Below are 23,557 nucleotides of genomic sequence, written 5' to 3'. Positions count from 1 at the left end.
GGCACAGTTAGACCTTTCAACTATGCTGGAACAAATGGCGGTACTTCTGTTACAGCAACAAAGCTCAAGAATTACGCTGTGTAAAACTCGGGAACAAACCGGTTTCATCTGTCTGTATTAAAAGACAATTAGCTTACACTCAGTAGAAAATAAATGGCGTATGACAGAATACATTGGGCTTATATAATTTGGGCTATATATTTGCAAATAAAGGGATAGGAGTGGGTGTAAAGTATTTATACAGCGTGAACTTAGAAACCAATTTTTAATTCATATATGCAGAATAATTGTAGCTAACACATGTTGCATGTAGACCCGCTATACTTTACCACCCCCATAATCAGCAAATATATAGCCCAAATTCGTTTTTAAAGTATTACATTTTCATCATGTTTTGGCATTTTGCTATAGGATTAACCTAACTTCACTTCTTGAGTGTTGGTGCTGTAACAGATAAGTACCCAAATAGCTATCTAAAAATTTCATCAGATTACTTTGGGGTAAAGGAGGCACGGTGGTTAGTTCCCCCCCCCCAATCGTTTTCGTCGCTTAAAAAGGGCAATAGAACTTTTGATTTTCATTTGAATGAGCTCTCTCCTGATCTCCTCGGACCACTGGTCCAATACGATCACTTCTAGGGAAAAACAAAGACAAACAAACAAACACGCTTTCGTGACCTTTCTTCTGGCAAAAAAAAAAAAAAAAAAAATAATTTGTTTGTATACAGGAACTTGAGATCTATACGGTAGTGTTCCCTGATATGCTTAATCTGGCGATGTCATATTCATTAAGATCGCTTGACTTTTGGGGGTGTTATCACCCTATAACAGAAATTTGGCAAATTTTATCAGCCTTTCAGTTTCGAGAGCTAACATTAAAGTTAATTAATTTTATATATCGTCAATCGGACATCAAAAGGACGCATTTCCATAATTGTGAATTTTCAGAAGAGCAAAAAAAAAAAACATGTCACAACTTTTTATTTTCCCTTTGTTAACCGTAAAATAAAAAGGGATCGATATGTAAAATCAATATATATCAATCCGTTTTTGTTTTACAGTTATCAGAGGGGAAATAAATAAGCTATGAGGTTTTTATTTTGCTCATCTGAAAATTTACAATTGAGATACGTCCTTTTGATACCCGACTGACGATATTAGGCTTGGTATAAAAAGCCATTTCTTTTAATGTATTAAGTGTTATTCCTTTTTATCAGAGTTTCGGCTGTTATTGAGCTGAATCACTCCTTACTTACAATTCGTCACAACGAACTGTATGACTGCAGCAACGCTCTTTCGAACAGGGCCAGGTCCTCGTTATTGTGAAGATAGGATGTGTCTCGGTAGCTCTTTGTATGACATTCCTTCCCCTCTTTTTTTTAGACCTGTGTGCATTTTTTTTTGCAAAATATGCATTTGCAACAGATTGTGAAGAAAATGTTAAGTGAAATATTTTATTGTTTCACCTCAGAACTTGATAGAATTTTACAGAAATTGTAAGTTCTTACACAGATTGTAATTTCTAACAGAAATTGTAAGAAAATGTTTTTCAGAACATCATAAATTGAACAATTCATAAGAAAATACAATATTGTACTAACCAAACATAGAAAGGGTTAAAAGTTAAGCTTTGAATAAAATTGGGTCGAGGAAGAGTGTACGCGGTCGTGTTGGTCTCAAGCCGATTGGTGCTGCATTGAGTTGTTAGTAGTAGTAGCAATAGTAAATAATTAATCTTTCAAATACAAGAATATTATTCATTTGTTAATCCAATAAATATAGTTCGAATTGTTCCTTCAAGTAGGAGTTCGCAGCATTTGGGCAACACACATCATCGCGCTGGTAGGGATTTCATAAGAACGCTAACAAGATGTTGCTATCAAATAAGCGGCTAAGATTACCCCTGGTTAAACATATGTGAAGCGTCCATATCAGCTTCTTCAATCAGAATATCTTGTCACCTGAATTGTTACCGATTAAATGAATATTCCCCACCAGATGTAGCAGTCCCAATCTCATAAACCATTACAACTCATAATAGACACATAAATTTCGTGTTTTAGAAAGTTTTATGACGCAAAAAATCACGAGAATATGCCGGTACTTTCAGTTTTTTTGTTTTTTTTTCGTAGTTGACAACTTTCTCAAAGATTTATACAGAATCATAGTGATAATTCTCATCATTCACTAAAAATCTTCGAAAAATTTGAAGTAGAAAAAGAATCTAAATCTTAGATAATTCTACATTAGATACGTCACATAATTTTATCACTGATGAGCTGTTTCGTAAGTGATAAATCTAAATTGAATTATAGAAGTGTTAAATATATGATGGACACTGAGGCTAAGGGTTGTGACATGAAAATTGTTGTAGGCTACTATGTCGTTCCCAATTTTTGTTTGGTAAAATTTGGCAAAGATGGGTGTATTTTGTAAGATCTGTGCGTACAAAATTTGGAAGATTGAAAATATTGTTGGAACGAACCTACTTTGTCTGAACAAGGTTGGGGTTGTGTTAGTTATTTTTGGAGCAATTTACCAAGCTGATTTGAGTGCCTCCTTATCCTAAACACAAGCTATGGGAGCTTAAATTACTGTGGGGCAGAGGGTTGGTTGATCCCGTTACCTAGTTTTAGTCCATCGATGCTTAATTTTGCTCCCTGTTTTCATTTGTCCTCTCCAATAGCTCCAAGCACAAAAAGTTTTAATGACAGTATGCAGGGTTCTGATTATGATAATTAAGGCCGGATCCAGAGCGGGAGGGGTTGGAACCCTCCGCAAAATGTTTGTTCGACTTGTAAAAACGTAGGTATTTTTTCGAAGCCCACATTGCCTTTCTATGACGAACAAATATAAGCTCAAATAGGGATAAATACTTTTATTAGACAGCCAAAAACAGATACAAAACGTTCTGGGTATATCTACTGACAAAGTTTTGATATTAGCTGATAGCTATCACTGATCTATTCCGTCGAAAAATCCAGAGCTTTTTGTATCTACTCTTTACTCTCTAATAAAACGGCTTATCCCTAAATGAACTTTCATTTATTCGAGTCGTAAAAACGTAACAAAATCCATATAAATACATTTCTTATTCTTTTTTTAAAGTTTTTCTGCCCCCCCCCGGACAATTCCTGGACACAGCCCTAATGATAACATTATTGTTTATATCAAAGACCTTGGTGTTCATGTAATATAAATTGCCTTCCACTCTACTAAGCTTAATTCTACTTTCTACTAGAGCATTAATATTTCACCCCTCTTTAGGTTTTTTATTGGAAAATGAGTTTAACTCTTTTTTAAGTTACGTCATTGTTTTAACATTGTCATTGTTAAGTTACGTCACGTTTTTAAAATGGAACACTGAAGTACAAAGTGATCGTAATTAGAGAATAGCAGCATAGTAACGAACCATTACCCCGATCATACCTTCAGTCAGATGAGTACAAGAAACTTTCTCCCTAAGGACAGTGCAAAGAACCTTCCGCCATTGGAGAAATTTTGGGCATAAGAAGGCATATTTCTGACGCGTGAAATCTTTTATAACCCCCACCCAACAAAAAACTTCAATACAAAACAGAAAGGATAAGTTCACTAAACTTATCAGTTCACTAAATTTTACTATATACATTTGTTTTGATTAATTTTTTTGCCAGAACCAAACAGACACTTAAAAATTAACAAAAAAAGGTGACACAATAGCGGTTTTAGGGGTATCAATCCAACAGTGTGTTCAAGAACTTAGTTACCATTGACAATCATTAGCTATTTGTAAGCGAGTTCAGCCTAAAAAGCCAGTTGACAACTAATCTAGCCCGAAAATGGTTACAATAAATTAAAGAGACCAGGTTCAGCTTTATCCGTCTACTGAATTACATTCTGGAAATGAAACGGGCAATACACGAGCAAAAAAAAAAAATCCAATTTATTTGGCAAGTTTATGCCATTCTCTAAAAAAGAGTAAGTAAAATCGTATTTCTAAGCTGGTGAATGGATAGATCTTAAACTTATAAATGCCATAGTCTAAGTATGCGGTTTTTCCGGTGCACTTTAAGATGTAAGCTTGTCACAAAATCACACCTTTTAGAGGGAACACAAACCATAATTTAAATTATTTATAATTTGTTATTTATTTCTCGCATTGGAAAAAATATAATAGTAGCTAATTCTAATAATCAGATTTTGGGTTTATGGGACTAGTCCTGTATATTTACAAAATTTGTCAGCATTGTAACCGACAAGGAAGCACTTACGTTACTTGCATTCCCGACAGACCAAAAGCATTAGCTTTTTCAAGTAATCTTAAAGCATCAGGATTGGACAGGGATGAATCCTTATTCACGGGCACAGTAGATTCAAGGGCTTCGTCTATTATATGCAGAACCTGAAATTAACAAGCAAAATTTATACCATTTTGTGGTTGAAACCAGAAAAATAAAGTAATTACTTTGTCAATACCTGTCACTAAGGTTGATTAGTGGTTGTGGGTATCTGTAACGGACAAAGCTTGAATTCAATGGCTTCAAATACCTTCCAGGCCACATCAGCACAAAAGCTATATCATTAACAACTGGTATCAGACCAAAACAAAAATTATAGAACATTCAGGGGCATACAAGGGGTACCGATTTCTTGAAACCCAGACCCGACACAGAATCTGAAAAAAAACCATCAGGTTTCTTAACTTATTTTATATAAGAAAAAAACTTATTATGACTCTTAAGATGACATTCGGAGGAGGACTACTTATGTCGTCCAGAAAAGGCAGCAGAGGAAAAACGAGGTAAATCTTGCTGTGGTGGACCACATCGAAAGGGGACATGCTAATAAGGTAAAAGTAGACCTTCTAGTTTCCTTGTCTTATGTTCTTTCCACCGATCAAGGTCACTTTTATGACACCGCACTTCACTCCTACCCCCTGATGATCCGAAATATAGCCCTAATAATCTATTTCTCCGTTGTTTTGCATCATAAAATGTCATTTCTGGATTTCTTCTCTGTTAACAGGCATTTTCGCATTTCCGACCCGGTAAAATCCAGGTTCACAAAAGGAATTGGCTGCAATGTTGGATAAAAATGTCATCCGAAATGATGTACATATGGATAAAAATGGAGGTAAAAGTTATAATCTGATTACTAGAAACATAATACCTGTTATAATGTAAGAATCTTATTGTTTAATGCTTTCTTTAAATTTTTTTATATATCCTAAGGCTCCATCTGGGACCATGGGGGGGTGTCAGAAAAAAGACCATGATATTCAGAAAAAGCGTAAAATAAGGAGTCCAATGGCACTACTGTTATTCTTTTCCATGTTTCCTTTGGACCACATCAAATTTACCAAAAACGATTTGCAAAAATTATTTTCCTTAGATTTTGAAAAAAAAAATACCAACAACTCGTTTCGGTATAATAACAATTTATTTCTATATTTTTGTGCCAAAACAAAAGAGGTATCTTGTTTTCATAATTTCACTGGAGAAGAAGAATAAAGGTTTTAAGCTTTTTGCGGGTGCGTTGCTTGTCTATGAGCTTAAACGAGAAAAGTAATTTCCTTGGTCACACAATTAACTTCCAAATTTAAAAATGAAAATAAAAAGGAAATAAAAATAATAGATACATCTTCCAAGATTTCCAATTAAAGTTATTCGATCGATTCTTCCCTACACAGCACAAAATCGTAAGGACTAATAGTGACGTAAATCTAAGGAGAAAGTCACAATGAGTCTTACGCAACTAGAATTTCTCTTGTTTCTGACCTATTTCCCAAAAGCTAGGTATTGATCTATACTGCATAGCAGGGGCTTTCCTGGGAGGGGGAAACCATAGAATACTCTCTGCCAAAAACCGTGAAAATTGTATGTCCAATATCAATGAGTTAAATGAAAGAACTTCGAATAGCAGAACGGGAAATTTAAAAGAACTACGCAAGGAGTGAGAGCAGTTCCTGAGACCCTGAAAAGTGATGTTTCAGTCCATGCAGGAGTAAGCTCAATTGGCCTCTCTTGAGTGGGTGGGGGGTTTACCAAAATAGTAGGAATAGGCGAATTATATGAGATCAATAAATTATACTCGAGATTGTCAACAAACCTTGGATTTACGTGGAGATCCGGCTCGAGCATCTCTCAACGCCCGAGATTGTCGTGATTCTATAGACAAAGGAAGTAGGGCGGGCTGCGGCACTAGAGTTTATAGTCCAAAAAGGGCGGTGCTAATCTTCATTCCATAGCCCCCAACCCGGAAGTGCAGTGGGGGGGGGTGGCAGCCATTCTATGTTATCGCACACCCTTCCTGCATAGATTATGGGCTAAATGCGGCCAAAAAATCTAAAATCATTATTTATGAATAGAATATTACTACTGACACATTTCAAGCACAGTTGCAAACAAATGCACAAGTGGAAAGCTAGAAAACTGAATGGACATGCATGGGACATAGGCTTTATTGATAACAAAGGTAACTAAATCCAAATTTTATTTGTTATAAAGGGCAAAGGGGGTCATGATGCAATATCTAATTTTTATATTTTTACCTATTTCAGGGGTTGCCATGTTGGCAAGTTTGCGCAACGATGATCTAAAAGCATAGTAAAGTACCATAATTTATTAAATTGATTGGGATATACAGACCACTCAAGAAAAGGGTTGATGTCATGTTACCTGAGTTACACGCTGATCCAAGATTTCCGGTAAAAGCAATTTTATAACCCCCTTAGGAAATTATTTTTCATAACAGTCTACGGATTTCCTTCATCAGCGAATGCCTGTTTTTCAGACACGAAAATTGTTCCACCCACTTAACTACAGGAAGAACGTATAGAGAACGATAGAAAGGAAAATATTTTCAGTTTTGAAGAGAAATGGCCGTTTGTGTAAGCAGGGACTTACCCAAAGAGTGTATGTACCCTCCAAAACTCAAGATTTTTCAATTATGTCAAAAAAATTTGTTTATATAGATTCACCGTTTTTCTAAGTCGCACCCCCTTCCTCCTGGAATGTCGGCACCCCCAAGGCACCTGGTACACATACAAGCCATTGCGGGGGGAGGGGGGATCCTTAAAACAATTATGACAGAAGAAATTAAAAATCATCGAATTTCTCGGGACCCATCCAAAAATTAGAAGATGTTTCAGAATATTTCGCATGTATTAATCCTTTTTATTTGTGATTTGCCAAATCATTCAAGCGCGCTTATATAGTGTTCCTTATTTAATTCTAACCTTACGAAGTTTTACTAAGACAAGCACGACCAATATTGAAATCTAAAATGAGCAGGAATAAAGTCATGTAAAAGGCCAAAGTGAAAGGGAGCAAAAATAATAGTTAATGGAACGGAAAATTGACAGAAAGTTAAATAAATAGTCAGATAAAACTCAGAGAAAGCCGAAAGAAGCCAGAAGGGCTACTTTCCGCCCTCAAACTCCCTTATAGAATTCCTCTATTTTATGCGGGCATCAATTTTTGATACTTCTCAAGCATTTGGAAAAAAATAAAAATGACGCAAAAAAAATTTCCCATAAACAGTGAAATTATATTAATCGTAAGTTTATTCATCCTAAGAAATTGTTTATTATATCCTATAGATTTCAATAGTATTTGTTTTTGTTTATTTTATCTTTTTATGGTTACGATAAAAAAGTTTATTTTTGGGCCAGTGCAATTAGTTTTAATGAAAACTAAACATACTCTTAGAAGTTGCCAGTTGATGTTTTTAATTTTTTTGTTTTGGTTGCGATTTCCTATACCTTTAAATAAAACGGATTTAAAAGGAAAAAACAGTGCTGAAAGTATCATTCTGAAAAAATAAATTTATTAGAAATAATTATAAATAAATAAATTATATATAAATTATAATATATTTATATATAATATATAATTATATATATAATATATATATATATATATATATATATATATATATATATAATATATTTTTATATTTTTATAAATCAATTATAAAAAAAATAAATAAATAAATAATTCCTGGTTATTTTGAGTTTGGAATTGTTATAGGAATCTATAACAATGTGGAATATGGTCTTTATTTTTTCTTTGAAAAACTTTACTTTTTCTTTGAAAAGATGGTATTCTACCATAGTATCGAGTAAATTTTCGGACAAAATCTGTTAACCACCATCAAGTTTTCTTGAGATAGAGCAGCCTCTTTGGTTAAATGTCCCAACAAAAGAATTAATGGACCCTCTATCGAGGTTTAACATGTTTCGGCTCCCAAAAAAAGGACAACAAGAGAACCACCTTTTTGCTTTTACATTCGTTTTCAAGCTTGACTTGTATTGCAAATTTATTTCTGCTCGTTATGGGTTTAACATGGCGTTTTAGTTTTTTTTAACAACTATCCTAAATCACTTTTTAAAGTTGTTTCTCTTACATTTTTTAATTTGTATATTTTTAATAATTGTTGATTTCAGATTTGATTTAAAGATTTATCCTTTACTCTTTTTTTTATAAAGAACTAAAATATTAATATTATATTAAAATTTAAAATTTAAATAAAATTTTAGCATATAATCAAAATTTCGAAAAATACTTAGCTCTTTCTTTACCAAGTCAAAACTTTATCATTTTCACATTAACTCATAACTGAGTACATTTTTGTACCGAGTCAGTTACTGACAAAGCAGCGATTTTCCGCAGTTTGGAGTCAGCTCATTTTTGCACTGAATTAATAATTAGCTCATTTTACAACGAAAAAGGAGTCAACTTAATTCTCCACCGAGTCAGGACTTAGCTTATAGTTACACCAAGTCAGTCCTCAATAGTTAACTCGACTTATCTCAATTTTGCAGCAAATTAGGCTTCAGCCACCATGCGAAATCCAGGGTGCAGCCTGTTATGCACAGAGTTAATATTTTGCTCTTTTTTGCACCAGACCCGGACTTAGTTCATCTTTACACTGAGTTAGGACCTCATTCTGCAACGAGTTACTCCACAGAAATGCAGTGAAATTCCAAAATTCCAAAAAATTGTCGTTGCTGATTTATGCATCAATTCAGTCTATAGCAATCCTATGAAATTCCCTAACTTAGACTCGAATTTTTTTTTGCCTAGAGTTAGGGCTTTGCTAGTTTCCTACACCAAGTCAAGACTCCGTTTACTTTCAGGGACATACAGCCCTTCCTCAAACTTAGCATGGATGTACTCGAATCTGCATGAAGCTCACAGAGCAAGAATGTTGGGCCAATGGGACGGATTTTTAGACTTGTTCACTGCTTTCGAGAACCACTTCATTCCCAGCAAAATGTCCGAATCTGCTTAGAAATCGGTAAGCAGGTATATACATCTATGGAGACTCTCCTTAAGAAATTTTAGACCACCAAATTTTAAGGTTCAGGTGCAAGTAGAATTAAAAGTTTTATAGTACAGAAAATTGCCGTTTTTTGAAGCTCCTAGCCTGCCTAGAAATTGCCTAGAAATTGTAAGAGCCAACGGTGTAAAATTTATGGGTGGAAGTTGATTTTACTATGCTATGTACTTTTCGAATTTAAAACAAATTAGTCTTGATTTTGAAATTATTTACAGATCCTCCAAGTTGTTTTGAGCTCTAAGAAGAGCAAAAAACGCCCTAATTTTGTTTGATAGAGCCCCTCCCTGGTTCCTATATTCGTTCTATACGAATTAGACAAGGAAAATAAAGAAAGTATATGGGACACACGTCACTCTTTACCAAGTAAACGGTATTGCGTTGACTTTACTTTGCATAAAACTGATAACTTAATAATTTGTAGCCTATTACTAGGAAGGTTCAAGGGCCACAATTCCCTTTGCCTAGATGAATAGAAAACGGTAAATGTGTATTCTTAAATATACAATGGGAATATAGAAGTACAATTTAATTCGTTGATGCCAACAGTCAAACAGCTATTTGTTTTTTTTTTCGGGGGGAGGCTCTTCAAATAATCCCTCTCAAGAAAAATGTTCTCCCTCCTGACGTTTACGCGGCCAAACCGCACGTTGTATCGGAGCCCCTCTTCAGTTTGATATTAGACAAGAAGACCTTTCAGCCTGATTGGAAAGTGGCAGTAATAATCCCAGTATTTAAAATGGGAGACAAATGTGACAGCCATCTACCGAGGGATGTCACTGTAAACTTTTAAATATAAGTCTTGGAACAGAAAACGAGCCACCTAATTTTGATGCAATGTGGGTCAACGTTATCTTGTAATGTATATTGAACTCTAGAACCCTAAGTAAAACACGGGTTTACATAATTGTTTATAATACTAGGAAGTGGAACTTGGACAATTTTAATATAGCATAATGTGTTTCTAGGGACCTTGGAAATCATTTATATACGAGTTTCTCAAGTGTTTAAAGTAGTATCTCTAGTGCAGCACTTCTACAAAGTTCTTCTCTTGTGTTTGGTTTCAAACCATGTATATAGACTTTGTAGAATAAATGGATAGTTTATAGTAAAGATACTCTTCTTATACCTCCTCTCACATGAACCCTTAGGTCTGATCAATTCAGCTATACGCTTACCAGAACACGCATACCAATATTAGATGGTTATCAACGTAAACCAAGACATACCCAGAAAGGAGCAGTAAAGGTTTACATCACTCATGGATAAGGTTAGCAAAGTATTCATGTTTATTTTGCTCAAAAGGTTCGAGAGAGCAAGGGATGAGCGGACACGTGAAAATAAGTCCGGATTTCGAAAAGGGAGAGGGTATACTGACAGGACCGTCACTCCGCCTTATTCTCCGACAGTGATTATGATTTAAACAGAAGGAACGTAAGATTAGACTATAATCTATTTTATTACTTTTAGTTTACCTGTTGTTCTTGACTCTGAGTTGTTCCTTTCACATCTGCTTCAATTACTTTAGCATTGTTAATAAAATGCTCAAAATCTTCTGATTCCGGGATCTTCCTTCTCGTCACCCATAATGGAGGATTTCCTGGCAGTTCACTAGTCACAGATTGCTCTAGCTTGTCTAGAGTTAATGCCACATTGGCTACAAAAAGGGAAAGAAAGGAATAAAGCATGTTAAGCGGAAAAGGGACTTAGATGAAACTTCTTTGAAATTAGGAATGCTAAAATAGAGAAGACACAACTATAGGAAATTAGTAATCCTTCGCGTAAGCAGTCCTGTTTATTATGTCGTCAAGCCACAATTATTTTTTTTTACTATAGAAAAGAAAAGTTAGTACCAAACCAAAGTTATGGAGTTGCCAGAAGACTTTTCAGGGCGGTCAAAAATACTGAATTTTACATTTCGTACCATAGTTTTTTCAGGTACTACAATTTCCCCCCCCCCCCTTTAACTATCCAATCTTTCAGAGAGACTCACACGCCGTTTGTTCAGGTATTCGGTTTCAAATTTGCAAGCCTCAAATCACGTACTAACGACATCTATTCTCAACAATACCAACGAAATCTAAGGGAATTTCTGCACGTTTTGGTTTGAACATCACCACAAATGTCATTTTGTCAAGTTTTTATCTTCAACAACGTTCTTCACTTTCTTGAGTAAAAACATTTTTTTGGGAATTTTGTCTTAGGCAAGTCTATCTAAAATAATGTATTGAAAGTTCAACATGTTTCACATGAGATATCAGGAAATACAACACAAATTTTCTGCAGAAAAATTATGATCTGACTTCCAAACTGTCTATTCGATTGGAGCTCAAGGAAAAAAAGGTGCCATTTAAATACGGAAAAAATGCAAGAAATTTAAACCTAAGATGGTGCAACTGGCACACACTCTAATTGCTTCTGGAAATTAACTAACGGTTGGATGATGATGAAAAACAAAGGAACAACTTATAGGTAAGTTTGGCTCCACATGAGGTGATATTAGCTACCAATATATTTTGCTGGAGTTAATTGCCTTTTGTTAATTCTAGTTGTTTTTCGAAACTGTGAAGAACATTCCCTTTTCGACGCCTCAAAAATACATATTACCGTAAGGTAAAAGGTAAAGGATACGGCATTAGACTTTACAGTCCCTACCGGCGGTGCTGATCTCCGTTTATTGGCCCTTCAGCCAGGAAGTGCAATGGGGGGTTGGGGGCCAACCATCCTGTGCTTTCGCACACCCTTCCTGTTTACCTTCCCCAGATTTCTACCGTGATTGACCGAAATTAGTGAATATCGACTCTCAACGGGGAATGTCAGAAATACTTTTTTTTCCTTGGATTTAATAAGCGTCGCCAGTCAAGTTTTTCAGTTTTATGCAAGGTTTGATGGTGGCAGGTTAGTTTAAGTTTGTAACCCATTTCTGAGATTTGCAGAGTAAATTAACCTAGCCTAACTTTAGCTTTCACTATCAAAGCTTGCAAAAGACTGAAAAAGTTGATTTGCAAAGCTAATTGAATCCAAGTAGATAAAAAGGAATTTTGGACATTCACCGGTGAATTAACCAGATTTCGGAAATTCACAGTAGCATACACATTTCCAAAAAAATAACGTAAGTAATTTGAAGACGACACTGCCTTTCCATGACGATAAATAAAAGTCCAAATAGGGGATAGAAATCATTTTAATAGATAGCGATAAATTTCACAAAAACACTAGATATATCAGTTACATATGCAGTGACCGTCATCAGTAGTAATACTAAACAAAAAATGTATATACAAAATAAACTACATATTATTTAATAGTCTTATTCTTTCCAAAGCAAAAAAGGAAGCGAGTCTCTTTGACCTTCTTGGATCCGGTTCGTTAGCATTGAATGAACTAACACTTGGACAGAGGTTAATCGCATTGGGTGAATTGAACTTTATTCTATCTGATTTTAATAAATTATCGTGAATAGAGTTCAAACCAAATTCACCCGTGTCTCTATTTAAAGCCACATTCTTGAATAAAATTTCCTTAATTTCAAGAATTTCGCTTTTTTTGTGCGAAAAAAAGCCCGGATTTTAACATCTACAGAAAACTGACTAATAACAATAGATTTTTGTGGTTTAGCTCTAGTCATGCTCGCCAAGTAAAATTTTTTTATCATTTCTTTAACTGACAGGATCCTTAGTATTTGCTCTCCAAAATTAATTGAGGAAGAGTTGTCTTTTTTAATAAAAATACTAATAAGTAACATGTATCCAGAGCGGTTAATTAACCAAACTTTTTCAAGAGAATGAAAAAGTTTCAAGAGATTTCTAAGGAAGTCTTGGAGACAACTTAGGAGAAGGATGTTTTTTGTTCCTTGCCACATGTACCCGGGCTAAATAAAAAACTTAAAAGAATTTTACAGAGTAATGATCTAAAGGTAGCTTTAAAGAGTAATAATACTTTGGGTAGTTTTGTAAATTCTGAGCAAGTTTTCGCAACAAAGTGGGATTTATAAGATTCTACACTCTTGTGGAGGTTCATATGTGGGACGTACTAACCAGAATTCGGAAATGAGATAACTACGCCAGAAAGACTGTATTTCATCAGCTTAATAGAAAAACTTTAATCCTGAGGATTTCACTCCCACCCTTTCGGAACGTTTTTTAATTTTCCATACCATTTTATTTCGGATTAAAATCAGATTGAGTGAATACTCAATACGATTAACATCTGTCTAAGTGTTAGTTCATTCAATGCTAACGAACCGTAGACTATCCAAGAAGCCCAAAGAGACTCGCTTCCATTTTTGGTTTGGAAAGAATAACATTATTTAACAACATGTAGTTTATTTATTTTGTATATAAAATTTATTTTTAATTGTTTTAGTTTAGTATTACTACTGATGACGGTCACTCCATATGTAACAAAAATATCTAGTGTTTTTGTGAAATTTATCACTGTCTATTAAAAGGATTTATCCCTATTCGAACTTTTGTTTATTCCAAGAAATAACATCCCAAATATACAAATTGGTAATATGATCCCAAGTATACATATTTTACTTAATTTAGGTTACGATTAAAAATCAATGCAAAATTATTTTCTAATACAAATTCTCTCTAACTTGTAACTCTCAAATAATAAATCACAAGAAAAATATGTCTTTTTATACCAATAGAACAAAAATATCATGCAGAATGTGTTTATATTCAAACTTACAATTTAATAGTCAAAACAAAAACTCATCCTCACCTAAGGTGAAGGGATAGGAACGCTCCACTAAGAAAAGCAAAAATTCCTTTTTAAATTCTAATAAAGTAACAGTTAAGGTAAATATTTTCTAAATAACTATTAAAGTGAGATACATACATAAATGATACAGCAAAAAATTTGAATCCTTAGGTCCTCTGTGCATCTGAATAGCATCGTTTGTTGGGGCAAATAAAGTCCCTTGTCTAAACTTTAAAAGAGTCAAAACAAGTTCATCTTTCGTTACAAGATCGGCAAACTAGAAAATAAATTATAATATTAAATAGTAGCAGCATCATTTCGATGGTGTCGTAGTTTTTTGTAAGTGAAAACGGTTGGTTTCTATGGGAAAACATATTTTTTGAGTGGTGGATATGATCTATTTTCCATGAATAAAGCAGCTTTTTCATTGGGAAAAACGGTGGATGTGAACAAAGACTTGAAGATCAGGAATCTTTTTAGAAGTAGAAATTTTAAAATCCTCAATCTTGTTCAAAGCTGATTTGGATCATTCTTCTCAAACCATGTGTCATAACCAACTGGTAAAACCAAGCAGTTACCCTTCCTAAATTTCACCCTTTGAATGACTGGAGATACTAGAATATGGGGGTCTTCATTTTTAGCATATCGTTTTTCTGGATACTTAAACTAGTAAGAGAAGTAAGTTTGTACACCGTTCGTAACTGGAAGGATGTGATGATTCATATCCCGGCTTCTTTATTGGTTCGTTCAAACTTCGGTCTGGCCGTGACTGTGCGGCGTGCTTAGAACTTGGTTACTGCTAAGATCCGGCAGTCACGAACACTGGGTTCCTTCAAAAGACAGATGAAAAGCTTTTTTTATTATTAAAAGTAAGCATTGAATAAATTTTAACGGTTTTAGGATTTTTATATTTTTGGGGTGCTGTTATGTTAGCGGTGGGTCATCGACGACGTAGACAATTTCTAATTTGTTTTTAATCGTTCGGTCGCCGATCCGCGGGGCTGTCGCTGATTTGAATCCTTTTCCTTATAGATTTATAATTAGGTATCATTTAGTAAGCAAATAATAGTTTTAACATTATTTATTTATTGCAAGTCGTTTCCCAAATAACGGGCCATTAGCCATTTAGCCATTTAGCTGTTGGCCATTAGCCAATCGAGATACTGTTTTTGTTATTGCTCCTTTATGGAAATAAATGGAACTTGAACATTGAATCTTCGTTTTATGATAACATAATGAATAAAGTTATGAGTCATACTATCATGCGACAACCAGGTTAGCTAATGGGTCATTTTGTGACCAAATACCTTATTGGTAGAAAACAGATGTGCACCTACAAACTGTAGCAATCTACAACCCTTGACATTTTCTTTTTCTGCCCTAAAGTGGTCTAAGATAGGAAAGTGCCTATCACTATTTGTACTAACATGACATTAAAGTCCCCTAATAAAAATATCACATTTCTACCAGGGATCTTGTCTATTTGTTCCTGTAACACTGTATGCAGATTCATTCAAATTCCTACTGTCAGTAGTCCTACAGGACCATAAACCACTATAATGGATGCATTGCAATTCTTCGTCATAGAGTGTGGCACTAGAATTAAATTATTAATACATTTCCAGCCTGAACAAGGCTCAAAAGTTTCCTTATTCGTCACAAGTTCTATTCCCTTTAAATGTACATCTGCCTTCCTACTTAAATTAATAAATAAAATATGATGCGACGTTATGTTTCCTAACCCTAGGAGATGAGTCTTCAGAACCCTAACAAGTCCAGTTCAAAACGTCTAAATTCGTCAGTTAAAATACAATTTCGTTTTCTTTTTTTAAATTTAATCATGTATCACAGCGTTAAGGGTAAAAGAACAGCAGAAAGAAGAGTGTGACAAAATTCCTTGTAAAAATTATAAACTTTTAGCAAATACATTTACAAATTTTTTTTTTATGAATTTAACAATTATACTTAATTGTTACGTTTATAATTGATCAATTAATCATGTTGTGTATAGTTATTAAATGTTTACTGATTTTTCAATGCAATAAGTGTGTAACACTGACTTAATTAAACTTGTAATTAAGTCTTCATGTAAATTATCGAAGAAAATGTACTGTGTAACGAAAACTGCAATTTTCATCTCTATACAAAGTTATATCTTGATCAAACCTGCTATTTTGCTCACGTTGAGTCTTAGACAGTAAGGAGGAGGTGAAACTACTTCTCACATCCAAATGGCGTCCCTACTTCAAAGGATGGTTATTCCCTGGGATTAATTTATCTTGCCAGAGCACAGGTTTAATACAGTGCTTTTTTATGCTAATTTAAGAAGTATGTCTATAAGGGGTACCATGCTAAAATAGTCCCAAATTTACATTATAATAGCGTGTAAACATTCCCTCACACAAACCCAGATACGACTTCTGTGCGAAGCCCCCAACCTTTTATCCTACTAGACATGGCGGAGTGGACCTGGATGAAAGTTGAATACAGACGAGATATTCTTTGTGTCACCATAATGGATGGAAATTAAATGATTTTCTTCTTTTTATTCATGCTTTCTATAAACACACACACACAAACACACATATATATATATATATATATATATATATATATATATATATATATATATATATATATATATATATATATATATATATGATTCAATACCCTGTACTACTTTAAAAGTAAATTAAAACTATCAGATACAACACATTCGTTAAAATAATAGTGACATTTATCGTATCAAGTTTCTATGACATACTTATCTTTAGAATTAAAAATGTCCTAAAATTCAGAGTGCATTCCACGCAGGTGGGTCTCAGCTTACTTTAACGCTCTATGATTTCATCTCAACCGTAAATCCAACTGACTCTAATTTCATTGGGAAACATTTGGAAAGTGAAAAAAGTTTTCATGAATTTATTCCGTAATGACAGTAAAATTTATTTATTAACAAAGATAGATACCACAAACCGAGTTGACAACAATTCTTACATTACAAAATTAGTCAAAAAGAGGGCTGTACTTCCCTTAAACCAGCTATGAGGCCTTAGCAGACCTCTGGAATACTTCTTTTCCTAGGACAAGGGGCATAGACTATGTATACAAGTATATATATATATATATATATATATATATATATATATATATATATATATATATATATATATATATATATAATAACTCCTTGCTTTCACTTGAAAAAAAAATACCTCGTTGTTTAATTTAGTGCTTTAATTTTGTTCATTTTAATATCATATTCAGGTAAGTATTAATTTAAAGAGGGTTCCCGTGCTTGCAATCCTGTGTACAATCAGATTTTTTTTGGCTAAATGTATAATCAAATATCTTTTTTTTTTAAGTAGTACAGGGTATTGAATCATATATATATATATATATATATATATATATATATATATATATATATATATATATATATATATCGTTTGAAAGTTTTAATGTTGCTCTTCACTTTCAGTGAAAAAAAAACTTGTTTTAATTTTTTTTAACATCTACATGGAAGTCGGCTCTATATGTGGGTCGTAAGGATTTCAGCGTCAAAACTCGACCTAAACTGACAACAACAACATTTAATTTTGTTACCTTGAATTTTAGTATGTAAATGTTCATCATACCAAGTTTTTTTTTTTTTTTTTTTATATTGACTCCGAGAGTGTGTAGTTTTGTTCCAAATGACGTGTATTTGTGGGTAATTTATAACACTGTTTTATTCAAAAGAAAAATGCAGCCAAAGCATATAGAATCCTTGTTAAGACTTCGGTTGCAAGGCTCTGAAGACTCCGTACAGAATCCTTGTTATCATTTTGGCTAAAAGGCTCTGAAAGCTCCATACAGAATCCTTGTTAAGACTTCGGCTATAAGGCTCTGAAGGGTCCACACAGAATCCTTGTAAAGATTTCGGCTATAAGGCTCCATACGGCTCCAAAGTCCATGTTAAGACTTTGGCTATAAGGCTCTGAAGGCTCCATATAGAGTCCAGGTTTAGACTTCGGCTATAAGGCTCTGAGAGCTCCACACAGAATCCTTGTTAAGATTTCGGCTATAAGGCTCCATAACGCTCCAAAACAATTGTTGAGACTTCGGCTATAAGTCTCCATATAGAATCCAGGCTTAAACTTCGGCTATAAGGCTCTGAGGGCTCCCTATTTTTTGAGAACTTCTCTTGTTCTGTGAAGAATCCTTGTTAAGACTTCGGCTATAAGGATCTGTCAGATACCATATGTAGAACTTGGTTTCGACGCTTCAAAATAATTATTTCAAAATTGAGAATGAATAACGTTCTGATCCACTAAAAACGTTCAAAGACAGAAAACTAGGTAAATTACTTCGTCAAATCCCGTACCAGACTCTAAGATAACTAGAAAAAATTGTACAATCAGATAAGTCAACAGTTTCAAAACGTTCTAAAGCATTAGGAATGACACAGAAGTTAAGAATTTTGGGTCCTTGTACAGTTGTTTCAATTCACAAGGATTTAGCCGGAAGGGGGGGGGGGCAAATTTGTCTTTTTCTTCAAATTTTGAAGAAGGGGTGTTTTCTCAAAAAAAAGGTATTAGGCTAACAAAAAACAGGTATTTTTCAATAAAAAATAAAGTATTTTGATCTAATTAACAGTCAATTCAAGAGAGGAGGGAAAAAACTAGGGGGTTTCAGCCCCCCCCCCTCAATCGATGCCACTGTCCTCGTATTTACTTTGACTTGTTCATGTAAAAAAAACAAAAACAAAGGGAACTTATTAAGTTTCTATTACTTATTGTTTTTGTATTTTGGACTATTGAAGTGGAAACTTATTTAAGTTCTTGTTACTTATTGTTTTTGGATTTTGGACTATTGAAGTAAATGGGTTGTAGTCCACTAGCTCAAAAACCCTTGAATACAAACTATGGGAGAAATAAGCTATAATTTTTGAAATATGATTCAGGCTACATACAGTGTGTAAGTTAAACGCTCATATTCCAAGTGTAGCCCAAGTTCATCTTTATATTTTGGCTTCAAAATGTCTTACAAACCAACTTCGGTGAAGAATCATAAGTCATTTGAGAAACCTTTACTTAACATATTTTGATTTGGGGCTTGATCTAATTTTTGAAACACATCACAATTTCTAAAACACGACTAATATGTTTTGGTTTTGGACGACAATATTTGAATGTTAGCTTTGTAATCAAAAATCTCACAAATAACCCTTGAAAATTACACAAAAGTAAGTAGGCTAAACCTGTACAAAGTTAACGCTTTTGCGTTGTCTATGAACCCTTTAAAATTAACGTTTCCTCTTTATTACTATAAAAATATCTAGAAAAAATATGTTTCGGGAGAATGTACTACTACTACTACTACTAACAACTCACCGTAGCACCAAGCCAACTGAGGCCAACATAGCTACACACGCTCCTCCTCCATCCCAATCTACTTAAAGCCTCCCTCTTTAAACCTTCCAGGAAGTTCCCATTTCCTTCAAATCTTTCTTTACGACATCCTCCCGCCCCAACCACGGATGACCTACTTTCAGTTTAGCCCTGGACGGTTCGCCGAAAAGGACAATCTTTGGCAAATATCATCCTTCATCCGCAGAATATGCCCTAGCCATCTCAACCTTTCTCTCATTATAGCCTTAAAAAGCGGGATTGAACCACACTTTTCATACAGCCTACTGTTTGAAATACTGTCAGTCAGCCAGGTACCCAGAACAATCTGTAGGCAATTTCTCTGGAAAACATCTAGCAAATCTTCATCTGCTTTTCGGAGCGCCCATGCTGCAGAGTCATGTTTAACAACTGTCATCACACATAGGCCTACACTCAATCCTGAATTGAGACCGTTTATTTGGGGAGGGGGGCGGTACCTAAATGTCTTATAGATTAAAAATAGAGAAGATTCTTTTACCCTTATATGTGCGTGTCAGAGACATACGCAGAATTTTATTTTGGGGCTAGTGCAACATTTCTGAAAGATGAGAGGATTAAATAGAAAAACACTGAAAATTGTCGATTTATAAAAACAATGTAAAAATAATATACAAATAATACAGAAGAATAAGGGTGTAAGGTTTAACCTCCAACCAAAATCTGAGATTTTGGTTGGAGGTTAGGGTTTCTTCCCTGTGTATTTGCCAGGTAAAGGTACTGCTGGAAGGATACTTATTACGTATCCAAATTATTTTTCTTATTTTCCCTTGCAGATTTATCTTTATTTACTCTTTCGCCCTGTCTCAATTATTCTTGAAACTTTAAATGTCAAGCTTGCTTATAAAAGCCTAATAATTTAGTGTGATTATTATAATAGATGCTATAATTTACAGATGCTAACGCTGTTCTTCTGTTTAGTTCTTTATTCCTCCCCTATGCCTTTTTCATTCATGCTTTTCATCTGCTCTTTATATTTGCTTATTGAAGCAGATTTTGCTGATTGTTAAACGGTAGCTAATGTCAGTAAATCCTTTCCGTTGGAAATGTGGTGTCAATAATATAAGTGAGGGGATTGTAACTCTAAATATGCGTAATAAATGCTGCACATAAGCACGATGGGAAAATAAGATATATCAGAAGAATCTCTAGGAAAATTACAGAAATGTGGGTTTTATTTTCTGTTTTGGACCCCTCCCTCCTAGGAATAATGCTCTGATCCTACCCCTAAGGATTGACCTGTGTCAATCTATCGGTGTAATTTGGATAAAAAAAAGTAGCAGCTTTTCGTCGATGCACATAATGCTACACATAAGCGCGATGGGAAAATAAGATTTATCAGAAGAATCTCTAGGAAAATTGCAGAAATGTGGGTTTTATTTTCTGTTTTGGACCCCTCCCTCCTAGGAATAATGCTCTGATCCTACCCCTAAGGATTGACCTGTGTCAATCTATCGGTGTAATTTGGATAAAAAAAAAGTAGCAGCTTTTCCTCGAATAAAAAAATGTTGCAGCAGATGAATGAATCTTTCAGAAATGAAAATATAGCCCGAAATAGGGCCCAGGGAGATGTTTACAAAGTCTTATGTCCACACCTTTTAAACATACAGGTTGACAGACTCCCTTTCAAGTCAAAAAAGAGAAAAAAAAATTCATCCTTTGAAGATTATTAAATAAATAAAAATGTTTTTTCAACCGAAAGGGGGGGGGGATCCACATTAAAACGTGTAACGAACAAAATTTATTCGATATATGAAAGGGGCTACCCCTCCTCAATACCCCGCTCTTTACGCTTAAATTATTACTAATTTAAAAAGGTTCTTATTTCAATTAAACGGACCTTGTGTTCAGGAGTCGTTCTTATAGATTTGTGACAAAGAGTCTACTTTTGATTCCACATTTTCGTAGATAGAAACTTGAAACCACTACAGCAAGGTCCATTTATACGCTAAATCTGATACTATGACTAGTACGATTCATTGACTTTTAAAGTGTCTTTCTCCCCTTTTTCTTAAATCAAACAAATTTTCAGGCTCGTATCTTATGATCGGTAACACTAAACTTAATGAATCATATATGCTTGGAATCACCATAATAAGCGAATTCTTTTGATCTATCTATTGATATAAATTCCATTTTTTATAGTTTTGGCTACTATTCAGCCGCGTCACACCCTACTACAGTTCGTTACCACGAACTGTTTGATAGCAGTCTAAAGGAGGAGTACTGCTACTGCAATCTTCTATGGAACAGGGATAATTTATTCAAATAGCAGGGGGTTTAACCCCCTTCTGAAGTATTTGTTTGACTCGTCAAAATATAACAAAAATGAATGTAAACAGTTTTTTGATGCGTTTTAAAAAGTATTTTGACCCCCCCCCCCCCCCCGTCAAAAAAAATCCTGGATACGGACCTGGTGACCTTTCTAAATCTTTCATACATGGCTTTACTGAGTCCACAACAGATACAAGCAGTAACAAAACTGCTTCAGAATGACAAATAATAACCAAATTAATTAATTAAATACGGATAGGGCGCTTGCATATTAGTTTGAAAATCATTTGGCAGAGAAGATTAAATCTTTAAAATAGTTGATTAGTTGAAGTCCAAGGAGTAACACCCTACAAATGTCCAATAGTGACTAAGTAAATCCCACTAGACGTAGACTTTTTTAGCATGTGAATCTTGAGTTGATCCATTCCAAGGACAGCCAATCATTTATCAGAGAACATGTGTTTAACAAAAGATGTATGTAAGCCTGTCTACCTGCATTTAATTCACAAACGGTTTGGATCGGATTTTCGAAAGAACACGAAGTCAACAACTGTAACTAGTACTGATTTTTCTGTGAATAGTCTTCTTCTAAGGGGGAAAACAAGACCGTTCTACACTTTTTTATCTAAATATTCATCCAAATGCCTAATATAATTTCAAAATGCTCTTAACGAGCAAGAAGGAGTAAACACACTAAATAACCCTGTTTCAAAGGTTATCAATAGAGGACTTAAGGTCCATTCACAATAAAATTTGGTAAAATTCTAGTTAATTGACTTCTTGCTATCTCAGAAAAGGGTTTAGGTTAGAAAAATGAAACTTTCAGGGATGAATCTACAGACTAAAGTATGTCCCGGGAAGGTATTTTGAAGCAACTACCTCCACTCTTTCTCCCTCTAGAGGGCCCTGACCTTTAAAAATATGTATGTTATAAAAGTGAAACCTTGCAAAATAGATCTTCTGCTTAATTGAAGTACAACAAAATTGTTTTCAGCTTCATAACTTTGCTCTATTCCATTTTATAAGGTTTTAAAGATATGCAAATACATTTCCTAAATTTTGAAAAAAAGAACATTGATATGGCTCAAAATTCTTCTCAAATAACAGGAATTGCATTTTTCAGAACTAAAGGCAGAGAAAAAGCAACTAGTAACTGAAAATTAAGGTAAAATGTTGTTTTGTCAAAATTTCAATAGGTATAGACCTGTCATGTAGGCAAATTTCAGGGCCCTCTAGAGGGAGAAGGAGTGGAGGTGGGTACTTTAAAATGCCTTCCCGGGACATGCTTTAGCCTGTAGACCCATCCCTGAAAGTTTCATTTTCCTAACCTAAACCCTTTCCGAGATAGCAAGAAGTCAATTAACTAGAATTTTACCGATTTTACTAACGCCGTGATTTAGCTAGCGCTAATTTGAGCCTATTTTCTGTCAATTTTCTGATCGGCTGAAAATTTCTACGAAAAATCCTGATTTGCTCAAATTACCTGTAGCTTAACATCGGTATTAGTAAAATGTCAATGTGAATGGGTATTAAGTAACTTTTAACACTACTTAGATATGCTATAGCTGAGTCAGTGCAATCCACGCAAGGTTTAGATTTGAACTCGGAAATGAAGTTGTCAGCCATAGAACTGTTAGATAGATTCAATACAATTTTGAAACTAAAACCTGGAATTGGTATTAGCATCCTCCAAGTTGATTTATCTCTTTATATATTTGTTTTCAGAGAAAACGAAAAACAGTAAATCACTAAAAATACGAATATTCCTTATATTGTCTACAGGACATCTCCGTTTGTATGTCTATATTTTATTCTAGATATGCC

General features: G+C 34.3%; 2 protein-coding genes across 3 annotated transcripts in view; both read right to left on the bottom strand.

Moving 5' to 3' along the window:
- The window catches only part of LOC136040691 (uncharacterized), a 146,436-nt gene that overhangs the window by 107,631 nt on the left and 15,248 nt on the right, over positions 1 to 23,557 (bottom strand). The window lies entirely within an intron of this gene.
- LOC136040558 (fasciclin-1-like) overlaps positions 1 to 23,557 on the bottom strand; it is a 98,124-nt gene that overhangs the window by 72,097 nt on the left and 2,470 nt on the right. For both annotated transcript variants that reach the window (XM_065724773.1, XM_065724775.1), the window contains exons 2-4: positions 14,169 to 14,307; positions 10,796 to 10,977; positions 4,253 to 4,383 (exon numbers count right to left, since the gene is read on the bottom strand). In XM_065724773.1, the coding sequence (XP_065580845.1) occupies positions 4,253 to 4,383; positions 10,796 to 10,977; positions 14,169 to 14,307 (452 nt within the window). The remainder of the gene's footprint in view (positions 1 to 4,252; positions 4,384 to 10,795; positions 10,978 to 14,168; positions 14,308 to 23,557) is intronic.

Source organism: Artemia franciscana, chromosome 21 (genome assembly GCF_032884065.1).
Source record: "Artemia franciscana chromosome 21, ASM3288406v1, whole genome shotgun sequence".
Taxonomy (NCBI): domain Eukaryota; kingdom Metazoa; phylum Arthropoda; class Branchiopoda; order Anostraca; family Artemiidae; genus Artemia; species Artemia franciscana.
The sequence above is the reverse complement of the archived record's forward strand: the minus strand, read 5'-3'. Positions and strand labels throughout refer to the sequence as shown.